The sequence below is a fragment of the Trichechus manatus genome, unplaced genomic scaffold (genome assembly GCF_000243295.1).
Source record: "Trichechus manatus latirostris isolate Lorelei unplaced genomic scaffold, TriManLat1.0 scaffold00093, whole genome shotgun sequence".
In the NCBI taxonomy this organism is placed as follows: Eukaryota; Metazoa; Chordata; class Mammalia; order Sirenia; family Trichechidae; genus Trichechus; species Trichechus manatus.
Window position 1 is genome coordinate 960,594 of NW_004444029.1, and position 18,202 is coordinate 978,795.

An 18,202-nucleotide genomic window follows, 5' to 3' on the forward strand; every position below is an offset into this window, starting at 1 on the left:
ATGCAGGGCTGGGGCTGGGGGCGGGACCAGAGGGCGGAGCCTAGGGGCGGCCCAGGACCAAGTGCAAGGCCAGGTGCAGAGGCTCGGGCTGGGCTGCGTACCTAGGGCTAAGGGAGGGGCTTCTCGTGCCCAAGAGTCCCTGAGTGCGAGTCGCCTCCCGAAGCATGCCCGGGCCCCGGGAGGTCTGAGAGCGGAGTCCCCGGCCGCTGCAGCCCGCGTCAGACCCCGACCCCGAACAGTCGCTCCCCGCTGGGGACTGCTCAGCGCAGTGGGGGGGTGGTATCCCGTCGGCCGGTGATCAAACAGGTACCCGCAAGGTTTCCCACCTTTCCAAATATGACTGAATTTAAGAGTGTGGACTAATTTATGAAGGACTTAGCCACCAATGGCCCCAAGTTTGCCTGTGACAAGCCCTCCCCATTTTAAAGTAGGTGTCCTGGGGGACAGCTGGTGTCGCAGGGGGCATGTTAGTGATGGTGTTTGTTGACAGCCACTTTCCAAAGTGGCCTCGTCCCATGGCCGACGGCTTCAACTGGAGCTTTCTCAATTGTCTTAGAAAACAGTGTTCTCTTGAGAAGAATAAAGGAGTGTTTCCCCCCAAATCAATATACAGGCCAGAGTACAGGCATCAGAACAAACGTAGCCACTGCTCTGCTCCGAGTGCTGGTTTCCAGTAATCAGGCTTCTTGCAGGGCGGCCGGGAGCCCAGACGGGGGCGCCGATTAGACCTTCTCTCCTGCAGGCGGGAGTGAGATGCTCCGGGCCGCCCTGTCAGGGGCCAGTCTATCGGCTGCACTGTAATGACCTAGAGGTAATGCTCAGTTACGGGTTAGAATAAGGGTGGGATTAGCGCTGTAAACTGAATTTACAGGAGTTATAACTTGATTACCCAGGAATGTATGGCAGGCGCCTCTTGTATTTTTGACAAAGCCCAAGGCGTGCTTTTAGCAAGATCTGTGATTCACCCAGAAACTTTTATTTACGGCAGCTCCTGCTCGCTTGCTCCACATCAGAAATGACACTTCACCAGCAAATGTGCTCTTCCTCCTCACTCTCATTAACAATGATCATTTCACATTTAATGTCCATTATTCCATCCATGATCAGAAGTCAGGCTATTGGCAAAGTCACCTGCCAGCCAGTCTAGGGGAGGGCGAGCTGAGGAGTGGTGATGAGGGGGCACAGGGGTGGTGAGGAGGGGTGCAGGGGGGTGAGGAGGGGGTGCAGGGGGTGAGGAGGGGGTGCAGGGGGTGAGGAGGGGGTGCAGGGGGTGAGGAGGGGATGGAGTGGGGAGGAGGGGGCGAAACTCCCCCTCGTCCTTTCAGCTCCTGGTGGCCCCTGTGTTCTGGGCTTCGCTTGCTTGTAGATGGTCCTCACATGGCGTCTGTCTTCCCCCTTGTGGCTCTGTTCCTATGTCTGTCCTCCGTACAAGACTCCTCTCAGAAGGGGTTAGATGAGGACCCACCCTGCTCCGGTCTGGGCTTCTTAACTTACAGTCTGCAGAGAAAAGCCCTACGTCCCCAGGCACGTGGTGTTCACTGGTGCAGCGCTCACACCAACCGTTTCAACCATGGTTTTCGCAAGTGTTTCCACTGGGCTTTCTTTGTAGCGGCTGCCTCCTGCTTTACATCGGTGATGTTTGTTCTTACCTCTTTGAGGACATGTAACATATTTTGATCTGTCCCCTTAATTCCATTTTGTCAGGTGTTGGCTGTTCAATATATTGTTTTTGTTTCATAGCAGTTGTCTTCCTCAAATAGCTGACATTTTTCTTTTCTTTCCCCTGGGGGCCCCGCCCCAGTGTTAGCCCTAACCTACCGGGGAGCAGAGGTCAGGTGCAGGGGTGCTGACCGGCCCGCGGTGCCCTGCAGTCCTGCTTTTCAGGGTGACCCCAAGAGGTCAGCAGGTGCTAATGTTCCATACAACACAGGTTCATTTGGGAGGGCAAAGGCACCTTCCCAAAAGAGACACCCCAATTCTTTTCTCTTTTCTGGGTTCTGGTGAATCCATTGTGCCTTGTGGTGCAGAAGGAGATACGTTTTCTTCAGTGTGCCCTTCCCCTGTGACTCCCCCTCTGCCCCCTCTGCTCCCTCACTCCCCAGGCGGTCAACAAATATTGCAAAACAAACCCTTTGCCATGGAGTTGGTTCTGACTCATAGTGACCCTACAGGACAGGGTAGAACTGCCCCAGAGGATTTCCAAGGCTGTAAATCTTTAGGGAAGCTGGCTGCTACATCTTTCTCCCACGGAGCGGCTGGTGGCTTCAAGCCAACCTTCTGGCTAGCAGCCGAGCACTTTAACCACTGTGCCACCAGAGCTCCTTTAACAGCTACTGCCTTGTGCTAAATTAAGTCCTTGTCCAGGCACCTACTGGTCTTGGGGCCACCCAGGCCAGGCGGGGGTGCTGGGGAGGATGAGCCTGCTTGGAGATGCCGGACCCTAACCCTTCTGGCCCTTCCCTCTTCAGTCTGTCTGTTAAAGAACTTGTATAGGGCTCTTTTCTCAAGGGAGTTTAGGACATTCTCTTAGCTTCTGCTGTATTACATTTGCAAAGCAAAATCTCAGCAATGAACCTTACAGCACCAGGCTCTCCGAACACACTGCTATTGGCTGACCTTGGGAACTGCTGAACTGCAGAGACGTTTGGCTCTAAGGTGCAGTCACACGTAACTGGTGTACGTTTGAATGCTTCGCTGAGAATTGATGAGGAGAAAATAGCTTCCCACGGGTAATACAGGGGCAGAGAGTGCGAGTCATCACTTAGGTCTAGCATCCTTAATGTGCACGGAGGGCGTTCAGAAAGGTCTGTGCCTCAGACCTCAGGGGTAAATCTCCGTTTTCTGGGTTTCTGGCCTGGGTCCATTTGCCCATTATCCAGTGTTACTCCCTCATTCCAAAGAAGGGTCAAATATACTCTGGACGTCACTGGCCTCTAACCACATTTATCGAGCTGTGTGTAAATTCATTCAATACATGACATTGACTTCCATTAAGCTATTTAAACAACAATTGGGCAGAGAGGACAAGAGAAGGTTAACAATGGATGCATCCAAATAAGAGCTGCCTTTAAGGCACCTCAGAAGAAAGGCCTGGTGATCTACTTCTGAAAAATCCACCACTGAAAACCCTATGGAACACAGTTCTGACACACATGGGGCCACCATGAGTCAGGGATAACTCGATAACAATGGTCTGGCTTTTTTTAGGTTTTGAGGAGTAAACTGTCTCTCCACAGCTCTGGAAAGACAATACACCCAATAGATGCTGACTTCAGCGCTTGGAGCTGTGTTTTGGTGAAGGCTGAACATTGATTCAAGGGCACCAAGTGGAACAAAACACAAAGAATCGCTTTTAGGATAATTAAAACTATTTTGAATTTTTTATTTATCCATCTGGTTTCTAATATAATTTTAGTTTAATGAAAGACATTCATAAAGAATATTAGGCATACGTACATAACTCCCTTCTTTCATTCTAGTTTACATGCTGTTGCTTTTAGAGCGTGAGAGTGTGTTATTTCACAGGATGGGACCCCAGCAGACTTTACGGAAAGAATATGCAGCCTAGCTTTTTTCACAGCTCCAACCTCGGCAAGTCACCACGCTCACTCAAAAAAGTGAAAAACCCAACAAAACAAAACTGAGGATCGGTAACATTGAGAACGGTTTCTTGTCCTACAGAGAGGAACCTGCACATCTTCATCGCCATCCCAGACTCCAGCAGCTCTGCATAAACGGAGGCTTGGAACTGGCGAAGATGGTCTTAGCAGCCGGGCTCGTAAGGCAGGTTTTCATCTGGAAAATAAGCCTGCAAACAAGTGTCTTACCCTCTGCCGGTCTGCTTACCGGAGATGGTGGCCGACTTTTAGCACGACTGTCCCATTTTACTGACGATGAGTTTACATACCACTCATGCAGAAAAAAAAAAAAAGTGGTGCTGTGAAGGAATCTACCTTGAAGTTTGCAAAATCCTCAGGCCGGGTAAGTGTGGGTGCGCACAGAGCCCCCAGGCCCAGCGAGAGGTCGCACGTGTTTTCCGCTGGCTTGTGTAGAAGCCAGTCCCATCACTGAGCGTGTGGAGGGAAGCCAAGCTGTAAGTCTCACCCCGGGAGGGAGCTCCCGGCTTTGTGCGGGCCAGGCTCTGACTTCTCGGGCCTGGTGTCGTTGTATGTCTAGTGCTCACAGTTTACCCCCCGACGGTCTACCCTGCTGATTAGGCAGCCGTGTGGCAATGCCCCATACGTCTCCAGACGCCTGCACTTGCCACCTTGCCTCTTCTGACCTGTGATCACAGATCCGAAGCCTTCACCAGGAGGCCCAGTGATGTGGGTCTTTCATTTGGGTCAGGAACCAGTGGCTTTTCACCATTGTGTCAGGAAGTAGGTAAACCAGCCCATCTCACGCTTGGGGCCCAGAGGGACAGAGGCTCAGTGACCTGGCCAAGGTCGCACAGCCAGTCAGGGATGAGGGCAGGTGAGGACCTGCAGGCTGACTAGCTGACTCCTGGGGTCCACTCTCCTCAAAACACCACTGAGCAGACGGCACCCAATGGCTGTTCGCCCCAACCAGCGAGACAGGCTGTTAACGTTTGCTTTTCAACTCTTCAAGGAGCCCTGATGGCGCAATGGTTAAGCGCTCGGCTGCTAACCAAAAGGTTGGCAGTTTAAACCCACCCAGCGAGTCCATGGGAGAAAAAGCTCTGGCAATCTGCTCGCATAAAGATTACAGCCTAGAAAGCCCTATGGGGCAGTTCTACTCTGTCATATGGGGTTGCTATGAGTTGGAAGCAACACAACAGCAATAAAGATCTACTGGGATTACTAATTTAGGACCTATTTTTGTCTGGCTAATGAATTAAATTTGACTGGCACCTTTCTTTTGAAAAGTACTTGCTCAGAGGGTAAAAAAACAACAATAACATCGAAAGGGTCACACCAGGAGCTAACCTTCTGGAGGCGCGGAACTTAAAAGGAGCACTAAAAGGCTCACGCCCTAAGAGAGGAAGGGTCTGCGTGAGGGGGCGGCGAGTGGAAGAGGAGTGAGGGGTGAGAGGGACAGAGCTGGTTGTGGAAGGAAATCAACGTTTCTTCTTGACGCTACTCTGCACACTTGCATCCCCGTATCCGATGGCCCTCTGCTTTTCCTGAGTGTTTTCTGTGCTCCTTGCGCCCTGGCCTCAGCAGGGGTCATGGTCACGTGAAGACCTGCTCTGTGCCTGGGGCAGGACTTCTTCCCTGCCTCTGAGTCCCTGCTGCAGTAGTAAAGGATGCTTTGTCAAACCCAGGGCAACAAAGGCTCACCAAGCTCTTGTTCCTGGCTCTTCAATTAAAAACACCTATGTAACGAGTCTCCTTTTGCCGAGCAGTTGGTTGGAAGCCACAAGGGGAAAAATATTCTTAAATATTAAGAAGTGCTAGAGAATAATAGAAAATAACTTCTCCTTCCTCCTGAGGTAGCTTCCTCAAACTCTAACTAAACACCAAACCTGTTGCCCTCTACTCGATTCCGATCATAGTGCCCCTATACAATGGTGTAAAACTGCCCCAGAGAGTTTCCCAGGCTGCGGTCTCTACAGAAATAGGCTGCCACATCTTTCTCCCTTGGAGCGGCTGGTGGGTTCAAACCACTGAGCGGACGCTTAACCACTGCACCACCAGGCCCCTTTCCTCCAGCTCCAGCGAATATGTATTTAGGAGCTGAGAATAGTGCTCATTTTGCTTTCGTTCAAAGTTTCCCCTTCTGGCTTCTCAAAACATAGCTGCTTGCTTTATACCCAGAGGAGATTTCCCACACGAATAACCCTAAGTCCGCCATCAACTCTTCCTGAAACTTTACAACAGCCCTTGGCTGTTTTTGTTTGTTCTTGTGATTTAAAGAGGCCGCCTCTAGCCTATTTGTACTTGCCTGACGATGTGTTGGGACGTAAAACATCCAGATTTTGTGGGCTACAAATCACAAGGCAAGACTAGGCATTGGGTTTGGACCATTAAGTCATGGTGATGGAGGCTGCATGTCCTGAATTTTCCAGCGAGGAAGCTGGAAAAAAGAGCTGCTCCCTTTTCTTCACACAAACAAATCATTTACCATTTGGAATGTTCTGGACGTGGCCTTCATGAGCTGACTTGGGAATTTTTGTTAAGTCCACAGCATCAAAGAGAAACCAAGATTTCCAGCACCCATTTGGCACTCAGTCACTGACTACCTTACCCCCTTTTTGTGTCTCCTGGGGACTGTAACCTCCTCCAGGGCAGGGCTGTGTCTACTTCTCTGACTGAATTGATGGGGATGTGGGTGAGCCACTACCCTCTGGCTGGTCCAGGGCCCTAGGAGTAGAAAGTTGGTGAAAGAAGCTCTGGGTTTTACTGTTCACCTTCTGTGGCAGGAAGGAGGACAGAAGAGCAGGAAGAGGAAGGGGGAGGACATTTCTGTATCAGGGGCTGTTATTGATTGTTTGAATCCCCTAATCATTTTGGGAAGAAGCGGAAAGTGCTGAGGCAATGCATAAAGAGTAGAGTTATCATGGGAAATGCAAGAAATAGTGCATTCCCATCTGGCACTGTTACATGCAAAAGTAATACCTGTAAAAGTTAAAAAAACCCCAGAAACACCTCAGAACATAATGTTTAAAATGTGTTTTTTCCATGTGACAATACATAAGAGGTTCCTTAATGACAGTCTTCTTGGTGAAATAAATAGCCTTGTTTGCAATACGTCATTTGTAACCATTACATTGTTTTGACAGTTAATCCTATTAAATAGTTTCCTGTTCTTAGTGCGTTTTATAGAAGAATGATCTAGACCTTTTTAAGTTAAGGGTGTTCCCGATCGTGCCTGAGGTCATCACTGTGAGAAGGCATCGGACCCCCTTCTGTTCTGTTACCTTGACTTGGCGGGTTTGGCAGGTCCAATGGCGCCTTTGGAATGAGCCATGCTGGCGCCATGTGCCAGTCACAGCTCGGGATGACAGTCCCATCACCCAAGAAACTGAAGAGCCTCCAGCAAGTGAGGCACACCCAGGATCCTGAAGAGTAAGGGGCTACAATCCCAACAAACTAGTTTCCATTTCATTGACAGAGGCCACTGGAAAAATAGCATCCATGCCTTTTAAATCTCATCCTATCCCTTTCCAGGAAGAAGAGCAAAAAAGTGATCATACTTATTTCCTCAAAATGTTGGAATCTAAAGAATTTTTAAGAAGTGCTTATAAAGTATAATAAGAAACCTGAAGTATAATGATTGTAAATGGTCATCATTGTGGAAATAACCTTTGTGCACTCTTTTTTTTTTTAAAATAAATAAATGAAATGGTCTTTCGGATGCTCCAGTAGGGAGTTTTGTTCCCATTTGGTTACACAAAGTCTATTATTTTTAAGTACAACCAATGGGTTATTCATTGGAATAAGTGGTCAAGATTCCTGGTTCAACTGAGTGGTACGTTTGACAAGACACATCCGTTCTCTGAGAAGCAACGGCCACCTACCACTTTTGGGACAAACCCAAGGCTCAGATGTGTCTGCCATAGGAGATCCTGCATCATGGCAGTAGGTCTATTTTGGACGGAACAATATGAGGTGTGGGTGACTTAACACGTGGCAGTGTTTTCCACAGGATTCCAAAGTAACAGCAATAGTAATAACAGTGATAACTCGGCTTTATTGTGATGTATCCGTTTAGAGGACACTGTTTGCTAGGATTTTGTCACAAAGGGATTAAAAACTAGAGGCTTAAAGCAAAATAAGAAGAGCAACTTAATTCACGCATTCCCTAGGAGGTGCTTTCGCTACGTCTATAGAAGCAGCAGAAGCGAACAAGCCATCACACCTGGCTCTAATCTCCACTGAGGTGCTTTCACACACAGATGACGCAATCCAACATATTTCAGGAAGAGCCGAGGAGAAACCTTTTGTAACAGAAAAATTGTAGCTGAAAGTTAGATATTGAATGGGTCTAAGGCTATGTACATGGAACACCATTATCTTTTAGAATCCACTGAAAAATAAAACCGACAATCCCAGTATGAAGTTACTTTCTGTAGTTCTTAATGCTTCTCTCCAGCTGTGCTGACTGTTTTACACGACAGGTTCCAGACACCCTCTTCCTACAACTGCTGTGTTAGGCGGGACCCTCAGAGAATCAGGACAGATTGAGATCTCTCTGAAAACTGGCAAATAATAGGCTCTCTTCGCCCCCGTCTTTCCCTTTCAGATTTATAGGACACCAAATGAAATACGTGAACACGGACTAGTTACTACGGCTGCCTGTTAAAGTTGACTATATGCCAAGGACGAGAACACTGGAGGCCATGTGTATGTTTATCAGCTTTTCTCAAGAAAAAATATCCACCTTCTAAGGGCTCTTAAAAATGTAGAAAACTTGCCCTGTTATCACGGGTTTTCAGAACACCTCTAAACACACACAAAATAAGACAGGTACTACCTACAAATTTCAACCATTGCTTAAACTCTAAAAGCATTTTTGTATTATTTTGTTTTGATACCGAAGGGGAAACTCAGCTATAAAGAAATATTAAAAAGTATCTCTTTTTTTGTGGTGATCAGTCTCAAGAATTTTCTGTTGCTTGCCTCCCCAACTTGTGCTGATATTTTAAGGATGTGCTCGAGAGTGTGAAGCAGGGTGCTTTGTCCCTCTCTCTCGCCCCACCCCATAGCCAAAGAGCCACCCTCAAATGAGCCATTCCCTTTTGCTTTCTTCAATGGTCTCTGTGAAGTTGGGGTCGTTGTTCATGATGGCAGCGTCCGCACTCTCTGCCGACTCCGCGCCCTTCGCCTCGTTGGTGTGGTAGGTGCCCTTGTGACGGAACATGTATCGAATGAGGAAGACCAAGGTGCAGAGAATGGTGAAAATCACCACAGCTATGACCCCTGGTGGAGACAGGAGAAGGACTAGAGGTTAAACATATCTTATGTGGTCCCCATCATCTAGTCTCCACTTCACCATGGTGTCCTCCAATGCTACCCTCTCCCCCATAAAACACAAACCTCCAGACACCACCACCACCTCCACCATCAATACCACTACCACCTCCACCACCAACAGCAGTCAGAGAGGACTTCTGCTCTGGCCATAGAGGGGTAACAGAAGCAACAGGAGTCACTTGTCTTCCAGCCAGAAGTGCCTACAGTACCCGACAACATACATGAAACAGCAGTTTTCAGACACTGGACAACAGGCATAACAGAACCTGAGGATGGGAAACAAAACCAGGGAAGCCCTGCCCTTCTCCTGTCGTTCTGCCTGGGGGCAGTTTCTGAACTCACGCTGGAGGGGAACACAGCCAAGCCTGGCAGCCTCTCTGAACTGAGGAACCACAGAGAGCTATGTACAGAAAGAACTATGCATAAAATCTGCGTGGAAGTCCCTGAGAATCTGTGGCTATATACCACTATGTGCAGGCATAGGGTGAAATCCCACAAGGCCAGCAAATAGCAATGGCTCGGGAGCTGTAAACAGACTGAGTTCCGGACCTCACACAGGGCTGGGAGATGTTCGTGTTCCCACTAACCACAGTGAATAAGTAACCTCACTGAACAACCAGCGCATTCGGTACAGACTACAGAAGAGTCACACTGTGGGTGTTTTGACAAAACAGCCCGAGGTGAAAAGCTTTACTAAGATCTGTCCTAAAAAAGTTTTAAAATAAGACTCAAAAATATCAAGCTGATCTGTAAGCAACTGAACTGTCGGCAAAATAAACCACAGTAGTCTTTAAAGGAAGAAAATAAAATCCAAACACTCAATGTAACATCATTTACAGTGTCTACATTCAATAAAAATTACCGAATATGCAAAAAAAAAAAAAAAAAAAAAAGAATAAGAAAGGGGATGGGCCAGGAAAATGTCGCTTGTAGCCAGAAGAAAAATCAGTGAAAAGGAGATCCAGAAATGACAGAGGTGATGGAATTAGCAGATACAGACTTTAAAACAGTTAAAATAAACGACAAAAACAGCACAAAGGGTGGGCAGAAACAGAAGGTGCAAACAGTTAATGCGCTCGGTTCCTAACTGAAGGGTTGGAGGTTCAAGTCCACCAGAGGTGCCTCAGAAGAAAGGCCTGGTGATCTACTTCTGAAAAATCAGTCATTGAAAACCCTATGGAGCACAGTTCTACTCTGACACACATGGGGTCACCGTGAGTCAGAGTCAACTCGAGGGCAACTGGTTTTCAGTAACATTAAGAGAGCTAAACTCTTCGGAAGCTGCGTGTCTGTAAATGGAATCACAGAGTATGTGAGCTGTTGTGCCTGGCCTCCTTTACTCAGTATAATGATTTTTAGATGGGAAGAAAAGACTGGGGTATATTAGACGCTTTGGCTTGTTAACTTTCTGATAATTTTTATTAAGTCATATAACTGAAACTAGACTGGCATATTCCCTCTCATTCTTGCAGTGAGCTATCTGGACCATTTGGGAAACGAGAGGATGAGAGAGAAAAGGATCCGAGGTCGCAGAGAAATGTTCTGGCTACCGCCACACCTACCTGCTTACACACTCAGATTCTATGCAGTCTACCACTACCATTCTCTTTCTAGCAGCTGGCATTGAAGAGTGGCTAGACTACAATTTACCATAGTTTCTCCACATCCATACTTTATAACCTTATTCATACAAAATGTAAAATGAAGAACAAATCTAAACAACTTTTTTTCTAGATTGCTGTGTTATATACCGTGGTGGCTTGTGTATTGCTATGATGCTGGAAGCTATGCCACCAATATTTCAAATACCAGTAGGGTCACCCACAGTGGACAGGTTTCAGCAGAGCTTCCAGCCTAAGTCAGACTGGGAGGAAAGGCCTGGTGATCTACTTCTGAAAATTAGCCAGCGAAAACCTTAGGAATCCCAACAGAACAACAACAACATGTTAAATTCGTCACCTACCTCCGATGATGGCTGAGTTCCTGTTGACGCCATTCCGTATGGCTTGTCCTTGTCCTGGGTTGTATGGAAAATCAGCACTGGCTGTTCAGAAAGAAAAGAAGAGGCACATGTTAACAGGCAAGTCCACCATTAATCCCAAATAATTTGATGCCTATTTCTTCATACGACTCTTCAGCACTTCCATTCAGCATTGCCTTTCACCATTTTCCCCATGGAACCTCCACTTCTGAGGGACCCATTGTCTCCCACAAGATCATGATGACTCCACCTCTGTTCCCATGCCCTCCTTTGTACAAAGCCCAGACAAACACCATTCTTTCTGGAGGAGTGTTACAGAATCCTAGAACCTCCTGGGCTGGCTCCTCCAGTTCCACTGAGAGACGACCTTACATGGGAGAACACCTTTTCTCACGTTTGGCTGTAATCTGTCTCCCACCCCCTCGTCTCCCATTCACAACTGGTGGCCTTGGATACCTCTGTAGATGAGCTTCTTATAGTGTACGATATTTCTTTAAAAAGCAATAGTTTTCTAAACTAATATTTTATATGGTTCTAATAAAATATTGTAGACTTCAGAAATTTGTAAGGAAGTAATATTGCATAAAAGTTGAGAATATTAAATGCCTAAATTTTTTTTTCCTTTTCTTTCCTGGTTACAAAAAATAAGAATTGAGTATATTACATTCAGATGTTTCTCTAAGACAAAACAACTTTAAACCAGACAGAAAGGCTACAAGTAAACAGATCCTAAAGTCTTTCTATCATAATCCACATAAACTAATGGACTTCTGTTTGGGAAGCTGAGGTGAATATTTCAGCAGAAACAGCCTCCCTGGTATAGTTCACCTTCGTTTAAAGCAGAGCTGTGGCCACTCTATGACACCAATTAAATTAAAAAAAAAAAATTAAAGTAGTTATTTTGTATAATTAAATGTATATACACTGAGGAAATAGGATGTCCTATGAATCGGGGAATCTTGCCAAGGACTCGGTTTTCTAAGGTTAATATATTCCTGGGTGACTGAGACTTCAAGAATCCCCAGGATAATGACAGTGGACAGGCCGTTCTCCCTTCCCTCGGGAATGTGACAGCAGCAACAACAACTAAAAAAAGAGAAATTAAGGGAGATTCTGGATTCTCCCCGCATGTGGTGTTTAATCCTTTCTCTCTCGGACGTGATGTTCTCATTTAGGACCGGGAATACCATTCTTCCTTAGAAGCATCAGCCTCCCAAATTAGCTCAGCCATCAAAGCTGTTGATTTGACTAAAACCAGAGACACGAAGAAAGGCACAAATGAAAATGACCTTAACTCAAATCCTTAGGACTTCCATATTCCCCCACTTCTTTAACTGTTGGACACAAAAGAGACCTTTTGGTGTTATTTGCTTGTTTGCACTGGCCCAATCCTAAAAATAGTTAGAGGGGTGAAGAACAGACAGAGCCAACGCAACACCCGGGGGTAGACAGCTAAGGCTCCTTGCTCACTCCCTTCAGGTTTTGCCAGGGGTAGACAGCATAGATCGATACTCAAAATTCCAAAGGTCGACCCAAGAATGCAAAGCTCTTGCATTCACAGCTTTATCACTGACATAATTAGGCTAACTGTAAAATTATCCTATTTGAATAAAACCGGCTTGCATACAAACATATGTTGTTAGAAACCTGGCTTTGGTCTTTAAACCCGAGTCTGCTCTTCAGAAGAGTGCTATCAGTAGTTGTCACAAGGTTATTTGTCCAGCCACTCACTCATTAATTCAACAATCTTTGATGAACGTCTGCTAAATGGCAGGCTCCCTTCTAAGTGCTGGGATGACACACTGAACGACGAAACAGACAAAACTGCAATCAGCGACGACTCTACCGGCTCCACGTGGTCTGCTGGCTCCATCCACCCCTTGACGGTTTAGTTTGTATTGCCCAAAGATTAACCTAGAGCATGGGATTAGTTACGACCGCCATTTACAGCGAGCTGTTGGAGATTGCTTTGCAGCTACCACATTGCAGCACATGGGAGCAAAAGGCGCAGGGAGATGGCCATTAATGGGCACAATCTGCTGACTTCCATCACCTGCAAGAACCGACGAAGGCGCCCACCTGCCCTGCCCGCCCTCGGCACAGCTCCAAGGCCCCGCCTGGGGATGAGCTCTTCGCCCTGCCCCGCCCCGCACGGACATGCAGAGCCTGTGGCTGGAGGAAGAGATGCTTGGAGAGCTTCTCCTGTGAACGTGCCTATTAAACATTCTGGCCGAGACTTCAGAGCTCACACAGGCTCTGCTGCCCTCCTCACCTACAGAGAAGGCAAATCTATTCACAGGCCTCGGTATGGGTTGAATTGTGCCCCCCAAAAAGATGTGCTGAAGTCCTAACCCCTGTGTTTGTGAACGTGACCTTGTTTGGAAGTAGGGTCTTCGAAGATGTTGTCAATTGAGTTGACTGAGGTCACACTGGAGTAGGATGGGCCCTAATCCAATGCCACTGATGTTTTTATAGAAAGAGAAGAGACACAGAGCCAGGGACACACAGGAGGAAGGACAGACATGTGAAGATGTATCTACAAACCCAGGGCCACCTAGGGCCACTAGAAGCTGGAAAAGACAGGAAAAGGTTTTCCCCTAGAGCCTCTGGAGAGAAGGTGGCCCTGCCCATGCCCTGGATTTGGACTTCTCGCCTCCATAACCAGGAGATGATAAACGTCTGTTGTTCGAAGCCACCCACTGTGTGTTACTGTGTTTTGGCAGCCTGAGAAGCTGGCACACGCACCACACATATTCAGACGTGGGTCCCAGCCTCACCGTAGCACACTTTCTTCCCTTCCGTCTTCTTTGTCTTCATGAGAGAAGAAATCAGAGAGCTCAATACTGGGGCACTTCCTTCTTTTCTCTTCTTCAATATTCAGGTTGAAAAATAAAAAGGGAAATAGCAGCAACACACACACTGTTGGAGCAGGCCCAGGGGAAGTGTTCCCTGTAGATACAGTAGAATGGGGTGGGTGAAGATACACTTTCTGCCCCCAGCAGAATAGAAAATGTAAATGTGTTATTCTGTTCTGAGGGTGTTCCACCCTCCCTTTTGCTCATTCCTGGAGGCTCCCTCTAATTAGCACCTCTTCTGTCTGCCTCTGGGCGTTGGGAGGTGGGTATCCTTCCTGTAGCATCAGGGAAGGCCAGGGCTCCAGTGCCAGAGACAAGTCCTGAACCCCCACTGTCGGAAGGTGAGGGGCTGTTATGGATTGAACTGTGTCCCCCAAAATATGTGTTGGAATCCTAACCCCTGTATCTATGGAAATAACCCTGTTTGGAAATAGGGTTTGCTTTGTTACCTTAATGAGGTAATACCAGTATAGAGTGAGTTCTAAATATAATCACTTCTGAGTTATAAAAAGTGGAGATTAGGCACAGAGATGAACACACACACAGGACAGATGCCATGTGAGTATTGTCTACAAGCCAAGTAAACAAGAAACGCCCAGGATGACCCACAGGGAAGGCATCAACATGGCCTTCCCCTGATTTGGACTCCCAGCCTCTAGAGCTGTAAGGCTGTTCTTTAAAGACATCTACTTGTGGTACTTCTGGTACACCATCCCTGGGTGACTAAGACAGGGCAATATTAAACAACAAAAGCCCCACGTCCCTGGGTAGGTGGTTTATATGTGGATGAGCAGTACACCTCTACATTCTAGCATACCTTAAAATCAGCCATCCTTTCACTAAGGTTTCTTCATATACAACACTCTCCAAGGCCCAGCCTACTCTAAAATTCTGTGACCATAGAACAATTTTCAAAAGCAAAGTTGCAAAAATGGCTAGCTGTGGTGGAGTACCAAATGGTTTGCTGTGGTGGAGTACCAAATGGCTCGCTGTGGTGGAGTAGCAAATGACTCACTGTGGTGGAGTACCAAATGGTTTGTTGTGGTGGAGTACCAAATGGTTCTTTGCAGCAAAATCAACCAGAAGTGTTTCCTTCCATTGTAGAGTACCAAAAGTAAATGATGTGAAACGCAAATTTCAGTAAGAAGTGGTTTGGGAGAAACAATAGCACTTCCTACAAGCCAGGCACTCTTCTAATCCTTGTCATGTATAAGCTCATTTAATGTTTGCACCAACCTTGTGAGGTGGACACATTTAGCCTATGTTAGAGAAGCTAAGAGTTGTATGAGGTCACGTGACCATTAAGTGGTGGAGCCAGCATTTGAACCCAGGAAGCAGGCTCCACAAACCACTTCCTAAACAGTCAGCTGAACTCTCGGATGATACACATCACTCTACTCTGGCTCCATCCAATTATCCACAGCATTGCACGGTCTTGAGGCAGCCAACTGATTTAATCCAATGCTTTTCTCTGTCGTTCATGGTCTGGGGAGGCTGATGGTACATCTAAAGGCTTCTGACTGTACTTGTCTGGCTTCACAAGCTGAGTGTGAGAGACGTTTTAGCTCACCAGAAATAATTCCATATGATGAGGGCATCAACTGAACAATGTAATCAACTAAGAACCCTAGACCAACACGATGAAGAACAGATGCCCGATCTTTGCTTGGTAACACACAGGACTCCCGAACGGGCCAAAACGGCACCGAGGGAGCAGCTGTCACCACTTTAAAAACCCTTGTGAATTCACGAATACTGTTAATTGTGCTTTAAAATATTATTTTCAGAATATAATTTTTTTATTATTCTTTAAGTGAGAGTTTACAGTTCAAGTCAGTTTCTCATACAAAAATTTATACACACATTGCTATGTGATCCTACCTGCTCTCCGTATAATGTGACAGCACACTCCTCCTTTCCACCCTAGATTTCCCGTGTCCATTCAACCAGCTCCTGTCCCTTTTTGCCTTCTCATCTCACCTCCGGACAGGAGCTGCTCGTTTAGTATTATGTATCTACTTGAGCTAAGAAGCACTCTCTTCATGAGTATCATTTTATGTCCCATAGTCCTGTTTAATCTTTGTCTGAAGAGTTGGCTTCAGGAATGGTTTCAGTTCTGGGCTAACAGAGAGTCCGGGGGCCATGTCTTCCAGAATTCCTCCAGTCTCAGTCAGACCATTAAGTCTGGTCTTTTTACTAGAATTTGAGTTTTGCACCCACTTTTCTCCTGCTCCGTCAGGGGCTCTCTGTTGTGTTCCTGGTCAGGGCGGTCATTGGTGGTAGCCAGACACCATCTAGTTCTTCTGCTCTCAGACTGATGGAGTCTCCGGTTTATGTGGCCCTTTCTGTCTCTTGGGATAATATTTTCCTGTGTCTTTGGTGTTCTTCATTCTCCTTTGCTCCAGGTGGTTGGGACCAATTGATGTATCTTAGATGGCTGCTCACTAGCTTTTATGACCCAGACGCTACTCACCAAAGTAGGATGCAGAACATTTCCTTAATAAACTTTGTTATGCCAATTGAACTAGATGTCCCCAGACCCCTGCCCCTGCTACTCTGTCCCTCAAAGTGTTTGGTTGTACTCAGGAAACTTCTTAGCTTTTGGTTTAGTCCAGTTGTGCTGACTTCCCCTGTATTGTGTGTTGTCACTCCCTTCACCTAACGTAAGTTTTATCTACTATCTAGTTAGTGGATACCCCTCTCTCTCCCTCCCCACCCTCATAACCATCAAAGAATGTTTTCTTCTGTGTTTAAACTATTTATCAAGTTCTTATAAAGTGGTCTCATACAATATTTGTCCTTTTGCAACTGACTAATTTCACTCAGCAGAATGCCTTCCAGATTCATCCATGTTATGAGATGTTTCGCAGATTCATTGGTGTTCTTTATTGTTGCGTAGTATTCCATTGTGTGAATATACCATAATTTGTTTATCCATTTGTCCGTTGATGGGCACTTGGGTTGTTTCCATCTTTTTGCTATGTGAACAGTGCTGCAATGAACATGGGTGTGTATATATTTTTTTGTGTGACGGCTCTTATTTCTCTAGGATGTATTCCAAGGAGTGGGATTGCTGGATCGTATGGTACTTCTATTTCTAGTTTTTGAGGAAGTGCCAAATCGATTTCCAAAGTGGTTGTAACGTTTTACATTCCCACTAGCAGTGTATAACTGTTTTAGTCTCTCCACAACTTCTCCAACATTTATTAGTGTTTTTTTTTTTTTGATTAATGCTAGCCTTGTTGGGGTGAGATGGTATCTCATTGCAGCTTCAATTTGCATTTCTCTAATGGTTAATGATTGTGAGCATTTCCTCACGTATCTGTTAGCTGCCTGAGTGTCTTTGGTGAAGTGCCCACTCCTATCCTTTGCCCATTTTTTAATTGGCTTACTTGTCTTTTTGTTGTTGAGGTTCTGCAGTATCTTGTAGATTTCAGAGATTAGACGCTGATTGAATTTGTCATAGCCAAACATTTTTTCCCACTCTGTAGGTTGTCTTTTTACTCTTTTGGTGAAGTCTTTTGATGGGCTTAAGTGGTTGATTTTCAGGAGCTCCCAGTTATCTATTTTCTCTTCTGGTGTTTGTGCATTGTTAGTAATGTTTTGTATTGTTTATACCATGTATTAGGGTTCCTAGCATTGTCCCTATTTTTTGTTCCATGATCTTTATCGTTTTGATTTATATTTAGGCCTTTGATCCATTTTGAGTTAGTTTTTGTGCATGGTGTGAGGTATGGGTCTTGTTTCAGTTTTTTGCAGATGGATATCTAGTTATGCTGGCACCATTTGTTAAAGAGACTGTCTTTTCCCCAATTGATGGACTTTGGGGCTTTGTCAAATATCAGCTGCTCATAGGTGGATGAATTTATGTCTGGATTCTCAATTCTGTTCCATTACTCTACATATCTGTTGTTGTACCAGTACCAGGCTGTTTTGACTACCGTGGCAGTATAATAGGTTCTAAAACGAGGTAGTGTGAGGCCTCCCACTTTGTTCTTCTTCTTCAGTAATGCTTTACTTATCTGGGGCCTCTTCCTTCTCCATATGAACTTGGTGATTTGTTTCTCCACCTCATTAAAAATGGCATTGGAATTTGGATCAGGATTGCATTGTATCTGTAGATCACTTTGGGTAGAGTAGACATTTTCACAGCGTTGAGTCTTCCTATCCATGAGCAAGGTATGTTTTTCCACTTATGTAGGTCTCTTTTGGTTTCTTGCAGTAGTGTCTTGTGGTTTTCTTTGTATAGGTCTTTTAAATCTACGGTTAGATTTATTCCTAAGTATTTTATCTTCTTTGGGGCTACTATAAATGGTATTGATTTGGTGATTTCCTCTTGGAAGTTCTCTTTCTTGGTGTAGAGGAATCCAACTGATTTTCGTATGTTTATCTTGTATCCTGATATTTTGCTGAAATCTTCTATTAGTTCC

The 18,202-nt window shown here is 45.8% G+C and overlaps 1 protein-coding gene across 1 annotated transcript in view; it reads right to left on the minus strand.

Annotated features, from left to right (window-relative positions):
* Window positions 1-6,274: 6,274 nt before the first annotated feature.
* CNTNAP2 (contactin associated protein 2) overlaps window positions 6,275-18,202 on the minus strand; it is a 1,280,693-nt gene continuing 1,268,765 nt past the window's right edge. Inside the window, exons 22-23 of the mRNA XM_023736915.1 lie at window positions 10,900-10,980; window positions 6,275-8,882 (exon numbers count right to left, since the gene is read on the minus strand). Of these exons, the coding sequence (XP_023592683.1) occupies window positions 8,683-8,882; window positions 10,900-10,980 (281 nt within the window). The 3' untranslated portion in view covers window positions 6,275-8,682. The remainder of the gene's footprint in view (window positions 8,883-10,899; window positions 10,981-18,202) is intronic.